At 46.4% G+C, this 18,529-nt stretch overlaps 1 protein-coding gene across 1 annotated transcript in view; it reads right to left on the bottom strand.

Moving 5' to 3' along the window:
• Positions 1-315: 315 nt before the first annotated feature.
• gpc3 (glypican 3) overlaps positions 316-18,529 on the bottom strand; it is a 71,561-nt gene continuing 53,347 nt past the window's right edge. The window contains exons 7-8 of the mRNA XM_041256040.1: positions 17,262-17,433; positions 316-1,833 (exon numbers count right to left, since the gene is read on the bottom strand). Coding sequence (XP_041111974.1) covers positions 1,661-1,833; positions 17,262-17,433 — 345 coding nt within the window. The 3' untranslated portion in view covers positions 316-1,660. The remainder of the gene's footprint in view (positions 1,834-17,261; positions 17,434-18,529) is intronic.

Below are 18,529 nucleotides of genomic sequence, written 5' to 3'. Positions count from 1 at the left end.
AACAAACGAGACGTGGGATTCTGGGATAGGGCAGGGTTGAAGTATGGTTCATTTTTCTCTCCAGTAGTGGATTTAGGAGAAACATAAGAAGCATATATCAGATTCAAATGAGAAGCTAGGATTTCCAAGCATTCATCCTACAAGCAAAAGAGACGCAGATGAGAAGCACATTTCCTCTCTGTGGGTTTGCTGTAGCGCACAGCTCCACACAGACATGCATACTTACACAGATGAATGCAAACAGTCCCACACAGCGAAACACATATACTGTACATGCAGACATGCAGGGATAACAAGATTCACAGACACCACCCATCAGACACCCAGCCATCCAGCCACAGATGAACTCTCCTGCTCACTGCAAACCAAAGTGATGCACAGACTAAACCCCGGCGCTCGCATGCAGTACAAGACTCAGTCAGCAATAGCAAGCCCTGTTTTTAATTATCATTATTATTGTTTTAATGGAAATTGTATTTTGTCATTTACTCAGTTCTTCAAAAACACATCATTTTAAAAGGATGGTTCTGATTTTCAGTGAGAGAGACAGACAGAAGAATAATGACTCTGACCTAACCGGGGCTGCAGCTGCAGTGCTCCCCCTGCTGTGGTGCAGAGCTGGGCAGTGCTGCCGCTGGGTAGAGCACACTGCTGCGGGGATCTGGTATGGGGGTCATCAGACATGAGACTGAGATTAATATGGGCCACATGGCTCCCCAATATCCCTATGACCCCAGATCTGAATCCAAAACCAGAACTCCAGGAAGCAGTTGCAGTATTTTAGGATATAAATATATTAGCAGTCCCCCATCCCCAGTCCAGGTATTGCTTAAAGCCCTGATGATTCAGGAGAGGGGGTTAGTGGAATAGCTGCTGTGATAACTCACTGCTACTGGTTCGAAGCTGTGATACCGCACCCTCCTGGCCTGCATGTGCAAGAGGGAGTGATATATTCTCAGTAGCCCACATCCAAAGAGAGGTGGTGTGAGCAAGGTATGCATCTCAACACTGTACAATACATTAAAGAATTTCCCTGAAAGAAAGACATGGCAAAACTTGAGGGCTGGAAGGGCAGAATCTTTGCTGTTTCCCTGGGACTTGCTACAAATGTATCTTTTATTTTTAGTTTTCTGGGGTATTTTTACAAGTTAGTTAGGCATCTGCATTTATAATGTCTATATACGAAGCTGGAATGCGAACTATGTTTGTGTGAGTTTTGTGTTCCAGAAAAGGGTTTTGGATTCCGTACCTGGCATGATGTTGTAAGATCTATAACCACTCTTGCCACTCCTGCAGTGGAGTCTGGCTCTTTTACACAGGGGTTAAGATGCTCTGCTTGCGGTCCTGACATGAACACCCTCTGCAGAGAGTGCTAACAGTAACACAGCTGGATCAAACCTAGAAGGAGTAAAAAGGAATCCTGCCACCAGCCCTGCAGCATTCAAGTTTTGCCAGAAGTAACACTGAGCACAATAACAACACAGTCGCTGACAGCACACCTATTTACAAGCTGGGTGGTACTGGGAGGTACTGGGATATACTGGGAGGTACTGGGAGGTAATGGGTTGAACTGGATGGTACTGGGTGGTTCTGGGAGGTACTGGGTGGTGTGGCCCCACGATGGGCCCGAGTGTTCAAGAGTCCGAGCTCGCAGGGTCGGTCAGTGGGTTCCGAGGAGAGTCAGTGAGACAGCGAGGACAGCGAGGTGGGAGGAGACAGGCCTGGCACTGCACCCTGGCAGAGGTCGCGACCCCCGACCTTCTTTACCCTGGTGGGGGGGCAGGAGCTGCTTGTGGAAAATGATGTCATCCATTTCCAGGTTGTCTGCAAACTCTGTAAAGAGAGGGGCAGGAGGGGAGGCACAATTAGAGTGGCCAGCTGCCCAAAATATGGAAGAATTAGACATACATTTTCCATGAAACAAAGAGCCCAACTCATTTTACTGCAGTTCGATTTTTTAAATGTATGATTTACAGTTTTTTGTTCTTCTTTTCTTAACAATAATTGATACATACAGACAATTGACAGTGTGGACAACATATTATCCAGTCAAACAGCCAAGTTCTATAAAACAAGAAAACAAGACATCAAAGTGGAAAATGCAAGATATCATAGCAATTGGCAGGTTATTGCAGAATGACCTTCTGAAGTCTGTTGGGGTGGATAAAATAAAGTTTGATATTCATTAGGAGTGGTTGTCTTATTAATCCTGGTTTGATTAATAACAGTCGATGACAGCTCCATGCAAACAAAACATTTCATGAATCTGAACAGACTCTCCTTAAATCACTGCTGAGACAAAGCTTTTGTGATAGAGCCCCGCATCTCAGGTTACTTCGGACGCTCGAACACAGCGGGAAAAGAAAGAAATGATTTAGAAGCACGAGGAATGAAGTGTTGATAAAGAATGACAAAAGAAGGCTGTTTTGATCACTTTTGTTTTTTGCACTGGAGGACAAAGGGCTAGAGAGAGAGAGAGAGAGAGAGAGAGAGAGAGAGAGAGAGAGAGAGAGAGAGAGAGAGAGAGAGAGTGGGAAACAGCAGAGCAATCTGGCAAATATTGACTAAACTCTGGCTCCAGCACAAAGACTGCACCATTTCTCCTGAATAATAAAAACCAAAAAACTGTAACTTCTACAAAAGTTGTTCCTCGTTAGCCCTCGAAGTGCCCCTGTCCTCATTTGTTGGAGCATTTGGAACTGGCACATTTAAATTTTCACTTTAACTGTACTGTTGTGATAACTTACTCTAAATTTGTTAACTGCAAAAGTTAGGTCTAAATGTAACTGTTGATTCAGCAAATATATCCCTTCAGATGCTTTTATGACGCTTCAATATAAAATAAGAAACTGAAGCTAAACATCACACACTTCTTGGTGTTTTCCACCCTGCAGTGATGGTAACCCTCCCTTTTCTATGAGTTGAGATTCCTAGCCAGTGTGAAATTTCACTGTTCTGATTACAGGAGCATCCAACTTGACGGTCTTCAAAACTGGACGCAGCAGTTTGTAGCCAAAACTAAGGAATTACACTTTTGTCGTTGAAAGAAATATTTATTTAGAATGTATCAAATTACATAAATACAGCCTGTGTTCTAATTTTTTCCAATTTAATTTGGTAACTTAATGGGTTCATTTCTTCCTTTTTTTTTCTAAATGTTTTATTTGACACTAGAGTTCTATTTGAGTCTTGCTGCAGCATCCTGTCACCCTGTCTCTCTGTGCTTTACCATGCTCCCCCTGTTCTTCATTACACTTTGCTATGTTTTTACTGTGATAAACTCCAAGAAGGGAATCTCAGTCATCCTGACCTTTCCCAGCCCAGTGTGCCCTGCAGATCGCTCCTGAGTTTCTCTGGCCCCCACACGCCCTGCAGCACTCTCCCTGCCTCTAACCTAATGAGTTCTTAAGCCACTAAAGCGCTCATTACTGCACGCAGCGCCTCTCCATCTCTTCCTCTTCCCCGCGGCCCCGGGGGCTGGCGGCACGTCTCCCTGCTGTTCTCTCTTCCAGCGTGTCCCTCGGACTCCTCTCATTATTTCTATTTAATGGTCCTTGTTAACCGTTGAAAGGTAAACTTCTGAGGAGCAGACTGTTTTTTCGGAAGGCATTAAAAAGCCAGGTTTAAACAGAGCGGTCTGGATGAGTTAGGGATGGAGGTCCCACTGAACTGACAGGCCTGGATCCTCCGCGCTGCCGTATTATTCCACCCCAGGGGCTTGTGGTTGTTTGAAAAGGAGGTGGGGGGGTTTCATCATGATGGACCCGTCCCGCTAAACACGAAAACAGAGATACCTTCACAGTGCAGCTGACTCCTAGATGCAGGGCAGTATGCCTGACATACAACTTGGTGTAGAAAGACGTGCACGTTTAAAACTGTCCTGCATACTTTCACTTATGGTGAGAGTGAGGGTTAGCCTGATTTCAATCTTAAGCTCAGTATTTGAATTCTCTCAACTGGCCTGTCGCTCAAAAGCCTGGCCTGTCATTCTGACATCCCACTTTCACATCCTTGAATTAACCTTACGAATTGTTTGTAATTATTTTTATTTTTTTTTACCGAAACAAGCAAATAGTACAAGCTGCACTTTTTTGGTTCAGCAGTGATAAATCCAGACCCACGTGCTCAAGAGGCTTCTCTGAATTCCAGTGAGCTCCAGCCGCAGCGTGTGCTTTAAGATCAGTAGCTGTATTTTTGTACTTTTCCCTATAGTTATGCTGTGGATTTACTACAGCATGCTTCTAATATGCTGTACCATACCTCTCTGTGCTTTACAATGCTTATTCATGCTTTCACTTTGCTTTATTACACTTGACTATATATAAGGATACAATAGGAAGGGTACAATTTGTCCACTACGGAGTTATGAAAAATGACTTTACTAATATAAGCCATGTTAATAATGCCGAGCAATATTAAAGTTTGTGAAACATGCAGGGATAAAGAACACTCTCCTGCTGGGCCCATTGGATAAACATCTCTCCTCTTTCATTGAGTTTAACTAATTTAAATTCTTCTTCCCTGAGGCTCATTTTTCTCAACTATAACAGAAACATAAGTAAACAGCAAATACCATTCCTATTAATAATTGAAAAGAAGGGGCAACATCTCCTCGCAGTCCGGCTGGCTTCACTTCCTTTGTTTACTGTCTGATGCTCGATCTTCTCATTATTAACATTCTTGTTCAATTGTTTTCATGCAGTTCTTTCGTGTTCCATTTTCCATCAAGCATGATTACAGCTCAGCTCGGCGTAAACAGTAAAGATTCATGATCAGGACCAGGCTGGAAAATTGGCTCAAAGCTCACAGCAGTGAGGGTCCCACCCTGAGCGAATCGCTGTAAACGAGGTCTGTGTAACGGGCAGTGTTGTGTGATACTCTGCAGGCGAGCCCGGCTCTCTTGCATGCCGGTTGAGAAGCTTGCTTGAGGTGTGGACGGTAGCTGATTCACGCCCAGCCTCCACCCTGCTACACATGCACAGTCTAGGCAGTTTCAAACTTGTTGAAATAAATATTTATCCATATAGATATGCTGGTCCACAGTTATGCCGGCTTACACTAGTTTTGTAATCACGGAAAACAAAATGTTGCTTTTCCAATTCTTCCAGTAATTAATTCAGGGGGTTAAACAGCCGCTCTGCACTGTACGCGTGTGAAAGAGTTATTAAACAAATGCATTATCGTTCCTGTTTAGATTTACTTTGTATCATTTTCTGTTAGTGTCGTCACTGTTGCTATGTGAAGAAACCATGTGGCCTCGACAGAGCTCTCAGAAGCATGCAGTAGCCCTTTATCTGTATGATGCTGAGAGCTCCACTGAAGCAGAAGATGATACCAAGTGAATCTACTAAACAGAAAAGAATGCATTTGATAAGATAACTCTGATATTTCACATGCATACCTTTTAAGGCCCCCTGCTCATCTGGCTAGTCCTGTATTATTCTCAGTTTGTTTCCTTTTACAAAAAAAACTAAAGCAAAAAGTAAGAGAACTCCAGAACCAGGGTGAATGCTTCATGCAGGTGTCCCTCTGTTCATCACTATTAAAAAAAACAACTTAGTAAAACAATCAGACAACCATTGAGGAGAGCTTCTCTCAGAAACGTTTGTCTAGTTTCATTACTGAGATTATTATATTTACCGGTTACTAGCGAAAGAAAGGCAAAGTTTGCCGTGCATTTGAATAATTAATAAGGCCTGGTCCCGGGCGCTGCTTGCTTGTCCTGCTGCAGCGCAGGGCAGGGTTCAGTCTGTTGAGTTAAGCAGAGCTCCTGGAGCTCAGGTTACACATACAAATCCCACAAGCAGTCTCGGCTTACGCAGCTAGCGGCTTTTGTTTTAAGGTTAAAAGTAACAGCGCTGTTAGGAGATTAACCAGTGTGAGGTCCCCCTTCTGAAACGTGTGTGTTAATTGGGTAAACAGAAAACAGTGACACTGAATGTGCCCCCTTGTAATTAGGAAGCTAATAGGAGAGCGATTCCAAACTGTTTATTTCTATCTGGGTGTCTGCTTGTTATCCAGTTCTCATGGCTGCCGTACTAACCAGCAGGGGAACTTTAAAAAAAAAAAACGACTTCATTTATTTCTTCATTTTAAATTCTGTTTGTAACACAGAATATTTCTCTTTGCCCAAAGCACCCAAAGTGCATGTTGTGAACTGAGTTTCCAAGTGTTTTTGGAGTTGAGCAAGCCCTTTGATAATGTAGAGCAGGCGATTTCATATGAAACACCAATACAGACACTCACATACACCAACTCTGATGTTCAAAGTGGAAATAAAAATGAAGTCTAGGTAAGCATGCAGGGGTATAGTAAAGCATAGTAAAGCATGTTGAAGTCTAGGTAAGCATGCAGGGGTATAGTAAAGCATGGTAAAGCATGTTGAAGTCTAGGTAAGCATGCAGGGGTATGGTAAAGCATGGTAAAGCATGTTGAAGTCTAGGTAAGCATGCAGGGGTATAGTAAAGCATGGTAAAGCATGTTGAAGTCTAGGTAAGCATGCAGGGGTATGGTAAAGCATGGTAAAGCATGTTGAAGTCTAGGTAAGCATGCAGGGGTATAGTAAAGCATGGTAAAGCATGTTGAAGTCTAGGTAAGCATGCAGGGGTATAGTAAAGCATGGTAAAGCATGTTGAAGTCTAGGTAAGCATGCAGGGGTATAGTAAAGCATGGTAAAGCATGTTGAAGTCTAGGTAAGCATGCAGGGGTATAGTAAAGCATGGTAAAGCATGGTGTTGAAGTCTAGGTAAGCATGCAGGGGTATAGTAAAGCATGGTAAAGCATGTTGAAGTCTAGGTAAGCATGCAGGGGTATGGTAAAGCATGGTAAAGCATGTTGAAGTCTAGGTAAGCATGCAGGGGTATGGTAAAGCATGGTAAAGCATGTTGAAGTCTAGGTAAGCATGCAGGGGTATGGTAAAGCATGGTAAAGCATGTTGAAGTCTAGGTAAGCATGCAGGGGTATAGTAAAGCATGGTAAAGCATGTTGAAGTCTAGGTAAGCATGCAGGGGTATAGTAAAGCATAGTAAAGCATATTGAAGTCTAGGTAAGCATGCAGGGGTATAGTAAAGCATGGTAAAGCATGTTGAAGTCTAGGTAAGCATGCAGGGGTATAGTAAAGCATGGTAAAGCATGTTGAAGTCTAGGTAAGCATGCAGGGGTATGGTAAAGCATGGTAAAGCATATTGAAGTCTAGGTAAGCATGCAGGGGTATAGTAAAGCATGGTAAAGCATGTTGAAGTCTAGGTAAGCATGCAGGGGTATGGTACAGCATGGTTGATACACAGTGTGTGCCTTGTCCCTGAGCTTGTCATTCTCATTCCTGAACCCTTGCTTTCACAATCAGCCTGCTCCTGTGCCGGTACATGAACAGAGCCCTTGTCTCGGAGCTGGCAGTGCTCTTTGATTCTCCCCGACCCTCCTCCTTCTCCCCGTTTCCAGATGGAAGCGATCCCTGGGGTTACCAAGCTGCCAAGCTCAGGGAGCCGTTTGTTTCTCTGCCTCTCATCGCATCTGTCTGTCTGTCTCTCCACTGCTGGAGAGGGGCTGCTCAGGTCAGCCAGCACCCAGAAGTGCAAATCCATAATGAAGTTTACCACGTCAAACCACGGCAACAGCATTGAGAAATGCAGAAAAGCCTTGTGAAACGTAAAACTACAAGCACCACACATCTCAACCAGGCAAACACCTCAGCCGAGGTCTTCAGCAGTAAAGGCAATTGGCAGCTTAAAAATATTTAGGAATTTATGAGAGAGTTTCCGATTTACGATTTTATGTCCAGAAAAGTATGGTAAAGTGTGGGAAAGTACAGTACAAGCATGGTGATTGGCGTTCCAGTGTAACCCAGTTCACTGTTATAAAGGGACAGGCAGGATATCTTTTTTGATCTGATTACTAGGCGACAGTGGTAGAGATTGGCTGCAAAAATACAAAGCCGCATTCCTCAAAGGGCACGCGTCCATGCATGTAATTGTGCTGCATACACTCTGCAAACACAGACCATCTCAATTTAAAAGCGCCACGGTTCGAGAAACAAGAGTTACTCAAATATTGACTGACTGAATCACGCAGAAGCACGGGGGCTGTTTAAACTGGCGCTTATCAGTGAGTTTAGTGTTTTCACAAAGTGGAAGGTCGTTACAACTAGCCTGGCGTTATTAGAAAAGGCTGTGTGACCACTGCTGCCCTCTGGACCCCACCCTGCTTCACTTGATTAAGTGTGGGAAGAAACGGCAACGGGATAGCTGCTCTGCAGCAGAGTCCCATTGGGGGTAAGAGAGCAGCGGCTTTGTGTGGGTTAGGTTTCCCCTCGACTCCCCCGTCCTGGTTCACTGCTGACAGTATTCCTGGGAAAAACACGCTATTGCTCTTGTTAGACAGGACCCAGTAAACAAATCAACATGAAAGTTTTTTTCTCCTCATTACGACACTCTTCCAGACTGAACTGCAGGCCCAGCAGGATTCAATTATTCTTATTTTTTTAGATGGATGGAAATAAAAGGTCATGCAGTTAACACATCACTCTGAACCCCTTCCCTGGCACCGAAACACATCAGGGTAAAGACATGCAGTAAGCTATGAAGTGTCAGAGGAATACAGAGGAATAATGATCCACATTGACTCAGTTAAACTGGGAGGGAGCGTCAGGTGTCAAAGACATTGTCACGGTACAGTCTGAGTCATCAGGAACATTCATTCTCAAAGCAAGCGAGGCTATTCCCCTTATCAGAGTTTACCACAGGATTTCTGCATGATATTCTTTGCACTTTTCCCATGGTGGTACTTTGCATTTAGCAACTTTTTCCCTGGTTAGCCAACTTTCTTAACATGTTTTCCCCATGCGTTACCATGCTTTCACTATGCTTCACTATGGGAAACTGAAGCAGAGACTCATTTCCTTGTACCCGAGTGGGGGTATTAGGGTGAGGGGCAGCCCAGCACTCACAGGAGGTAACTACCCTATTTTAAAACCAACTATATGAATGCAGTGCCAGCAGGGAGTTTGGAATTTTGTTTTTGAAGCTACAGAATGCGACAGGGGGTGGAGGGGTGGGGGGTGTATCGCCTTCTTGCAAGCCCCACTGCATGACATCAAGTGCTATTGCAACATGCACGCTTTTGAAGTTGCTGATAACGCTCTGCTAAGATTCATTGAAACATTACGGCCTGTTTAAAACGTGTTTGGAAGGGCGGTAATTACCCCTTAAAACACTCCAAATGCAATCTGAGGGCAATTAGAAGCCTTGCTTGTTGCACCCGTTGTGTGCGATCACCAGCTAACAGACCCTGAACATCACAGAGCGTGTTCTTCCGCTGTCTGCGACACTCCGGCTGTATGATTTTCATTAGCTTGTTAGAAAAGCAATAGTGTTTTATTTATTTACCTCGACTCTGTTTTGATCTGTGTACTAACCTGGGACCCGAGGCTACACTCCTCCCTCCCTGGCTGCGCTCTAATAATACCCAGTTATAATTAGTGAACGGCACCTGTGGGTTTTCAAAGAGCTGCACGGCCCCTGCGGCCCCTGATTCCCACTGCTCCGCCTGGGCTGGGGGGAGCAGGGTTCAAACGAACGGATACAGGTGCTCTCTGAAGGTTAAGAGGGGACGGCTAACCCTGCACTGCTTTGATCCCCTGTGATTTACGGCCCTGACTCAAGCCACTGAAGACTGGAGCTGTTTAACAGGGCGAGAGGGCCAGGCTTTAATGCACATGTTGCAGTCGGAGAGAGAGCGAGAGAGGGAGAGCAGGGTATACTCACTCACTCACACACGCACTAACTGCCTGACTTGCTTACCCACGCAGTGTGCAATAATTACCCCAAGATGCTTATTAACGTCTCTGAACTGTGCTTTTATCGAATCCAGCCCAGTTGCTGGAGTTTATCGTCAGTGACAACTGGCAGCTCATGTATAGAAAGCCTCCAGAGATGTCAAGATGTGCATTTTGTGCCCCATTGTCTTGGTTTTATGTCGTGCTTTGTTCAGGCATCTTAAAAGTGCTTTAACAAGGGAAGTGCGGCGCACACACATTGCTGAAGGGTAATCACTGCTACTTCAAACTATCCACAATCACAGAGTGAATCCGACTGTGTCACTGTGAGGGTCACCATAGTTGGCTACAGAGTCTCACTGCCTCAGCTCAGCTGGGAGGGAGTCTCAGGTATCAAAAGCGGTCAATGCAAAAGAACAAAAAAGCTGCACAATCCTCAGGATATAAACCTTGTAGATCTTCTGCAGTTTGTTAGGAACGAGTTTCTTTGTGGTTTAATTACACTGGAATGCTTGTTTGCAGTTTGTGAGGTTTGGAAGGAATTCCACGCTGTATTTAAAAACGAACAGAGAGTTTACAAGACATCATCCTGTATAGATCAAGTTACTACAAAACTCCAGAGGTGAAAGGTCAGCGCATGAGTGCAAAGGTCTGACGAGGCTTCCTTCTTTCAAGTCGAGGTAATAAAAAAACAATAGCCTTCCTCCTTCTGAGCAAACCCAACTCAAACACACATTTTACAACCCTTTCTGTCCGACTCCTGTCTTGCCTTTAGAAAGGAATTAAAGGACAGCATGTTGGACAGTCCTGTCGGGGCAGGGAGATGATTTACTGCTTGTTTGTTATCAGGGCTCCAGAAAAGTCGTATGCTGATGGACATGTGGCTCTCAGCTGTGATATTTTAGAATTTTAGAAAAAGCGATTCTAAGATTGAGAGCCCTTTTGAGTCCACCAGGGTGCTTTTCACTTCTGAGTTTGTAAAAGTCAGCAGGATGTCCACAAAAAATTATATAGAAAGTGAATCTAAAGAAGGAAAAATTATAGTGAAGATAGCTGTGATATTTCTGACCAGTATCCATGAGTGCCTGGAGGTCTCAAGCCAGCCACAGAGGAAGCGAGGCACAACGATGAGTCACAGTCCTGAGCCCAGTGAGAGGGGAGGTCCAGGGCACACACCGGCACAGGTCAGCAATCTGGCCTGGTTGGATTCCTCCTGCACTGGCTAATGTGTCTCCAAATGTCTTCAGTCCTGACCCCTTGCTCCCGTACATGGAAACAGCGTGCAGTCTCAGCGAGGCAGTCCTAACAGAGACAGGACTGGGGGCAGCCAGCCCTGCCCGTGCATCACTGTGTCCAGCGAGTCTGCAAGTGTCGTGCTGCCCACGCAGGCTGCTGTGAATCCAGCTCTCCGGGGCCAACACAAACACAGCCGCCCCCAAGAGCAGGGTGATGCTGCTTCCTTCTCCACGATCGCTACTGTACAAATGAATAACTTTGGCAAGAGAGAGAGAGAGAGACTGACTGGGGACAGGCAAGCAAAGCCATTGTGCTGGAGTGGGGTTTGAAGGGATGGGTCCTGTTTCTTTTTTCAATATTGGGCCCCTTCACTTATAGGGCCCTTATCTAGAGAAAAAAAATAAAGAAGTGAGTGCTAAGGTGTTGGAGAGAGAGAGAGAGAGAGAGGGAGGGGGGGGGGGGAAATGAAAGCTCCAGGAACTCTTCTCAAGTAGCTCTTTATGCCGTCACTAGGACTTAGACTGCACATTCCTGCCCTAGTCACTGGCACCTGCCCACTGCCTCACACAGTCACATATACATGGTCACACAGACACAGAGACACACATGCATGCACACACACAGAGACTCACACAGTCATAAAAACACAGAAACACACACTGTCACATAGACATACTCACTCACCCAGACACAGTCACAAAGACACAGTGAGTGAGTGAGTGAGTGTGTGTGTGTTTGTGGTAATTGGTTATTTTCCTTTGCAGGCTGCCCTGAGTTATATCTGGTATAGCCTGCATTCCAGCCTGGCTCATCAATGGCCGCTTTGTGTGGCAAATGCAAGTCAAAGCCATTTCATTTACAGCAAGAGAGGAAAAACTACTGACTCCTTTATAGAACTGCCTTGACCACTGAAGCAACCCAGCACACCACATACATAACATGCCCACTTAGAAAATAAATAGCAAAGTAAAAAAACATTTTTACAGCTGAGCTCTGTGCGGAAAGAGTCAGCGACACAGCTACAGTTGTGTGGAGAGTCATAGTAACCCTGTCATAAGGCCCCGGCACCCACAGGCTTGGGCTGGAGAGGGCTGGAGGACAGGGATGCTCAGTCACTCTCATTTTTGTTTTATTTTTAATTATTTCAAACCTTTGTCCAGGAAAGCAACAGCCGGTCAGCGCTGAACTCGTCCCGCTGACGAGGCGTGCTCCGGTCAGCGCTGAACCAGTCCCGCTGACGAGGAGTGCGCCGGTCAGCGCTGAACCAGTCCCGCTGACGAGGAGTGCGCCGGTCAGCGCTGAACCAGTCCCGCTGACGAGGAGTGCGCCGGTCAGCGCTGAACCAGTCCCGCTGACGAGGAGTGCGCCGGTCAGCGCTGAACCAGTCCCGCTGACGAGGAGTGCGCCGGTCAGCGCTGAACCAGTCCCGCTGACGAGGAGTGCGCCGGTCAGCGCTGAACCAGTCCCGCTGACGAGGAGTGCGCCGGTCAGCGCTGAACCAGTCCCGCTGACGAGGAGTGCGCCGGTCAGCGCTGAACCAGTCCCGCTGACGAGGCGTGCGCCGGTCAGCGCTGAACCAGTCCCGCTGACGAGGAGTGCGCCGGTCAGCGCTGAACCAGTCCCGCTGACGAGGAGTGCGCCGGTCAGCGCTGAACCAGTCCCGCTGACGAGGAGTGCGCCGGTCAGCGCTGAACCAGTCCCGCTGATGAGACACGTGCCTGACTCATGCTAGCAGGGTTGTCCATAGTGATGAGTGTGTTCAAGCCCATAGGAGCTGAGGAGGGTTTCAGATCCCTATACAATAATAACAGTGCTCTGCATTTACTGCACTAATACAGAAATGTACTGTGCTTGCACTTCAATTTGCTCTTGCCCTGGTGTACCACAGTGAAATGTTAAACTGCAGTGCAGCCACACCTATTAGCTGTTGTTTTGTTTAGTTTCAATCTATTTCTGCTTTTGGAACATATAGATTTCCTTTCCCCTAAAAAAGAAGGCAGAGTGTACATTTTACACTGGAGTAGAAACAGCTGGGATAAAGAGATGCCATGTGAAGACTACTGCCCCTTCTCAAATTACGGGCTGATCTACACCCTTCCCCCTCCCCACGCACGCACGCACGCACGCACACGCACACGCACACGCCCACGCCCACGCCCACGCCCACGCCCACGCCCTGTTTACACAGATGTTGCTGTGTTTCAGAAATGTTTTTGGGGGAGGAGAGGCGGGGTCCTGTGCTGTGCTGTTGATAGTGCTGCTGGAATGTCGGAACACTGTGGTTGAACCAGTCCTTGTTATTTTTAGCATGTTTCTCGTGCGGCTTTGGCAGTCTGGGGCACTTACAGATGAGTGTGTGACCGTTTCCAGCTTGTGAAACATCTGCTCTCCTCGCACACACACACACACACACACACACACACACACACACACACACACACACACACACACACACGGGACAAGAGGAAGTGTTAGTGAGTGACACCCTGCAGGCTGTTGCAATGCAAACAGCATTGGATATGAATACCGGCTTGCTTTATATTAATCCCAGCAGGTGCCCCAGGCTGGAGGGTTTATTAAAACTCTTATTAACACCACTCCTCACAATACATATAAGAATGGGGGCAGTATTAAAACCATTAAAACAGACCCTGTGAGTGTGAGTGGGTGGTATGGAAACACAGACACAGGCCGCTCCAAAACCAAGAATGTCTTTTATTCTTTTATTTTATTTTACTTATATAGTTCTATTATTTTAGTTTGCAAATGTGCTTTTCCCACGTCGCCAACAGAGACTGTAAGAAAGAAAGAAATTCTCGTTCTTATCATACCAATAGCACAAGTCATTATGATGCTCGTGTGTATTCTTCTGAAGAACCCCAAGCAGAATCGATAGCAGACCACGGTATTAATCACAAATCACTGTGTGCCGATTCATACCTATATATTGCCGATTTGTCAATGGTAGCCTCACACCATTAGCTGCTTTTGTGCTAACCCAGGTGAAGCATCGCATTGCTGCTGTAGCGCCACTGCCTGTCTGCATTGCTGCTGTAGCGTCACTGCCTGTCTGCATTGCTGCTGAAGCGCCACTGCCTGTCTGCATTGCTGCTGTAGCGTCACTGCCTGTCTGCATTGCTGCTGAAGACCCTTTGGTAAGGGAGCAAAGTTCTCACCAGCTCTCATTCAAGAATCAGCAAAGCATTTCTGCCAAAGCTATTCATGTGATGCAGCTGTGTATTTGTTTGTGTCAGGGCTTTCCAATGCCCCCCAGGTTATTGTGTCTGTATCGCAGGCAGGGGTTTCATTCCATTCCTGCAGGACGGCTCGTGCAGAGAAACCCTCAGCCCCCCGTCCGGAGGGGTCTCCACAGCTGCGCTATTATCACGTCTGCTTTGTGATGTGGGCTGGGGAACAGCATGCTCTGCCCGATATTGCTCTCTGGTTGCATTGTCTGTCCCCCAGCAAACAGCACCTGGGCCGGCTTTCCCTGTCAACCGCGGCTTTATCTTTTAAAGAAAGGGAACACACAAGCAACCCACCTCAGGGTCCTTTTATACCACAAGGAGTTAACATATTTGCTATCTGTAGCATTGGTATTGTCTGAGGACACTTCAAACCAGGTTTGCAAAACCTAAACAGTTTGACTGCACCTCCCATGTACTGCTCTTTACCTGCAGGGCATGCAGAGAGCAGCACAGTATATAAAACACAGCGCTATAAAATGTCAATGCTGTCACCAGTCTAGTAGAGAACACTAAGGGTCTCAAGCTTGCTGCGAGTCTCCTGCATGCTCCTGGCTCGTGTTTGATGTGCTGCAGCCGAGCGGCAGTTGTCCCCCCCCTGTGTAATGTTTTGATTGAGTTGCTCTGAGGGGGAGATGCTGGTGGCTGGAGTGTGTGTTTAAAAGCCCTGTCTGTCAGCACAGACCCTTCTCCAGGCTTTGAAGAAGCGGAGGGACAGAGACTGCCTGCCAGCAGATACAACGCATTGCACAGATTGTTCAAATAATGCTTCTACAGATCTGTCAGGGGTACAGGGGCTGTGCATGTTTCACATGAGGTGGGGGGGGGGGGGGCTGATAAGGGACACTGCCTTTATAAGTTATTGTTATTATTATCACTGTTATTATATGGAAGGTGCACTAGAACCCCATATTGTCTAAAATCACCTCCCTTTTAAGGTGTTACTGCTTGCCATTCATTTGTGATTTCGCTTGGACAGATTTTGCTATTGTAATATTTAAATCAAATGTTTGCAAGCCTCTTTTTGTGCTGTATTAAGGGCCAGTGGTGTGAGCCAATGCCCCCTGATGATCCATTGGTGTGGCAAGGCACCAGGGTACCACATCAGTGCCAGAGTGTGACAGAGCATGGTGCTTCCATTTGCTGCTAACCCTGGCATTATAACAGCCCCTTATAACCAGCTGTAACCAGCCTATGCTTCTCTGCTGTGAGCTCTGTGTGTGTACACAGCAGGCAGAGGGTCAGGAACACACACAGGGGCTAATCCGCTGCCCACAGTTAAAGGTTAACAGCACGGACACACCTTACTGTTGTTTGCACTGCACTGAGGCTTCCCAGCAACGTGAGAGGGGAGAGGGGAGCCTGTGTGTAACCAAATCTCTCACTTATCTGTGTGCATTGTGTAGAGCAAGGTGCTCCCTTTATTAAGTGAGCGCAGCCCCCTCCACACACACTGTTTGTTTAGGCAGGATGGCTTGCTTGAGATTACATATCTCCTTTAGAAGAGAGGCTCCTCATCCCGGAGACGTGGGAGCAGAACAGTGTCATGAAGATCAGATACCACCTCCTGTCCTCCCACACAGCCATGTACTCATCCATACTGAACATAGACATGCACCCATACAGAGTGGCCTGAAGGAGGTCTGGACTTTCCACCAACTTTACTGCTTTATTATTATTATTATTATTATTATTATTATTATTATTATTATTATTATTATTATTCTTGCACAATACACAGAATATGTGTAATAACAGGGGTAATCACTAGCGGTAGTGACTCCTGCACTGTAGTTACATGGAAATGGCCTTGTTTACATGGTTCTGGCCCTGTTTTGTCACTCTTGTAACACCATGGTTATTACACGGGCGTGCACACTCCAGTAATCTGCTCTGCTGGCACTAGAACTCCGAATATATAAAGTGGATCTGTGTACATTTCTGCTCGGTGGTTCATTTATCTCCAGACTCCTGTCCCGTGACCCTCGACACGCTAGCAGGTGTGAGGCTGTGTCCGTTCACACAACGCTCTGCTGAGTACCTCTCCCTGCTAACCACAGCCCGGCAGAGACCCAGGAATCCAGGAATCTGGAGCCGCTCAGCAATAACACAGAGCAGCTCCCACACTGTTTGTTCAGCTGTAGCAATTTATATCTCAATATTCAACCAGCCCTTCTTTCTTATTCTTCATGGTTTTCCTTGAACATTTTTGGATTGTCTTTGGAGTCAGCAGGTTTCCTCAGAGACAGGGACCGCGGTGAGGGGGGGTGGGTTACCGAACAACCCAGATGGACACTAAGGCTCAAAAGGTCCCAGTCGGTTTAATGAAGTGGCAGAATGCGCTCTACTGTAGGAATCTGGCTGAGAGAGCAGAGTGGAGCGCCACACCTAGCTGTATAATAGAGATCTTATTCTTCACCCGGAATTCAAATGCTGGAAGAGAGTGAGAAGGCAGAGGAAACAGGCACTGCAGTGTTGTTTCACCTGTGAATAGCTGCTGTGGTTTGCAGCAGAGTGATCTCAGTGCTTTTCAGGGCTGTTTTACCTGTTTTTATAGACTGAGGATCTTCCAGGTAATACAGGGGTACTTTTCGCCTGCTGTGTGCAGTTCATGACAGTAATTTACTGAGTTTTTATTAAAACTGTTGTATTTTTGAGCTTGTAGATTAACAGTAAATCAGTAAATAACAGGGCTGCAAGTGTCTGGGTTACAGCAGGACTCTGTTTCCCATCAGCTCACTTCTACTCCCTTCCCTCCTGAACCTTTGCAGTCTTAACCCTTTCATGCATGGTGACAGTTAAAAAAACATCTCTTCTATCTTTATATGGGGACACATGGAAGATGCAAATGCATGACAACCTCATATGAGGATGCCATTTCTTCCCCATATAAAGCAATGGAAAAAAAATACTTGTTAAGGTCCATGCTGTTCACAGACTGATTCACCTGTGATTACGCACAGTGGTTTGCAGTAGTGGGATCTCTATGATGCTCAGGTTTGATTTACCTGCGAATATGCGCAGTCTCCTGCGGTGCGGTGGCGCCCCCCCCTGGCCGGAGCCACTGCACTCGTCCTCATCGTCACAGTCCCCGCTCTCCAGTGCCTCCTCCTGCTCCAGCTCGCCCCCTGCTGGGCGAGCCTTCACCCTGCGCCTCGGGGCAGACACCATCCGCAGCAACTGAGAGGGAGAGATGGGTGGTGAAAAGAGAGAGGGAGAGAGGGAGGGAGGTGAAGAGAGAGTGGGAGAGGGGGTGAAGAGAGAGGGAAAGAGAGAGAGAATCAAGCTAAACAGGTCTGTACATATACTCTGAGAATTATACTTCCACAGCATTGGTAGATTAAACGATATATGGTCATGTGGATATTGCATGCTTTACTGGCCAGCCCTGCGGTTTGAGGCACACATGTTTCTCAAGGGAGCTTCTGTTTGCAGACTATCGCTGGAGGGATTTCTAGGTTTCCGACTTTTAAATCTTCTTAAAACTTCCCATGTGCTTCCGAGAACTGTTCCCCCTGACGTTGTCCCGTCCCCCGTCCCCCCGTCTCAGGCATCACCCCCCCCTCCCGTGACAGTCAGGGAGGAAAGACAAGCCATTCATGAAGTCAGCTTTTAATGATCTGACACACAGGCAGACAATCGGAGCATTCAGTGCTGGGACTCCCTTCATGAAGGAATGCATGCGAATGCCGTGGTCCAGCCACAGTGTCACAGGGACCCCGTCGAGCCTTTGGCAAGGGGAGCAGCTTCTTGTGAGCAACACTTTGGGTGTTTACTTTTTAAATCTGTAACTTTAAAATACTCAAACAAAGACAGCAGGTAAAGAAGCAGGGAAGCGTTTCGTCTGCAGTGCACACAAAGCTGTTGCTGTGAAAAGTTTGCTTTTTTTATATAAAAGACATTGACAGCTCAGAAAGCGAAGGGTTTTGCACATAAAGATGTTGCTTTGCAACAAGCATGGCATCAAAAACAGTTTGCTGTTTCTTTAAAGATTGTTGGAATGAAATCTTAGTTGATTGTGCGTTGGCAAAAAAATCCCTAAAAAAAACAATCCCCTCTGAACACGAATATCTGGCTCAGATTGGAGGTGCTGCAAATACAGGGTTCAGAGCCATTTCTCTTCAGCAGCTTCACTGCACTTCCCCTGATCACTGGGAAGCTGAACATTTTCTAAGCAGCCCAAATGAGTTTTTTTTTTTTGAGGGCAGAGACTCTGATTTTGAGCACTGAACAGGCACAGTGACAATATCAACCCTGCAATTTCCAGCTTTTGTTT

Source organism: Polyodon spathula, chromosome 7 (assembly GCF_017654505.1).
Source record: "Polyodon spathula isolate WHYD16114869_AA chromosome 7, ASM1765450v1, whole genome shotgun sequence".
Lineage (NCBI taxonomy): Eukaryota > Metazoa > Chordata > Actinopteri > Acipenseriformes > Polyodontidae > Polyodon > Polyodon spathula.
The sequence above is the reverse complement of the archived record's forward strand: the minus strand, read 5'-3'. Positions and strand labels throughout refer to the sequence as shown.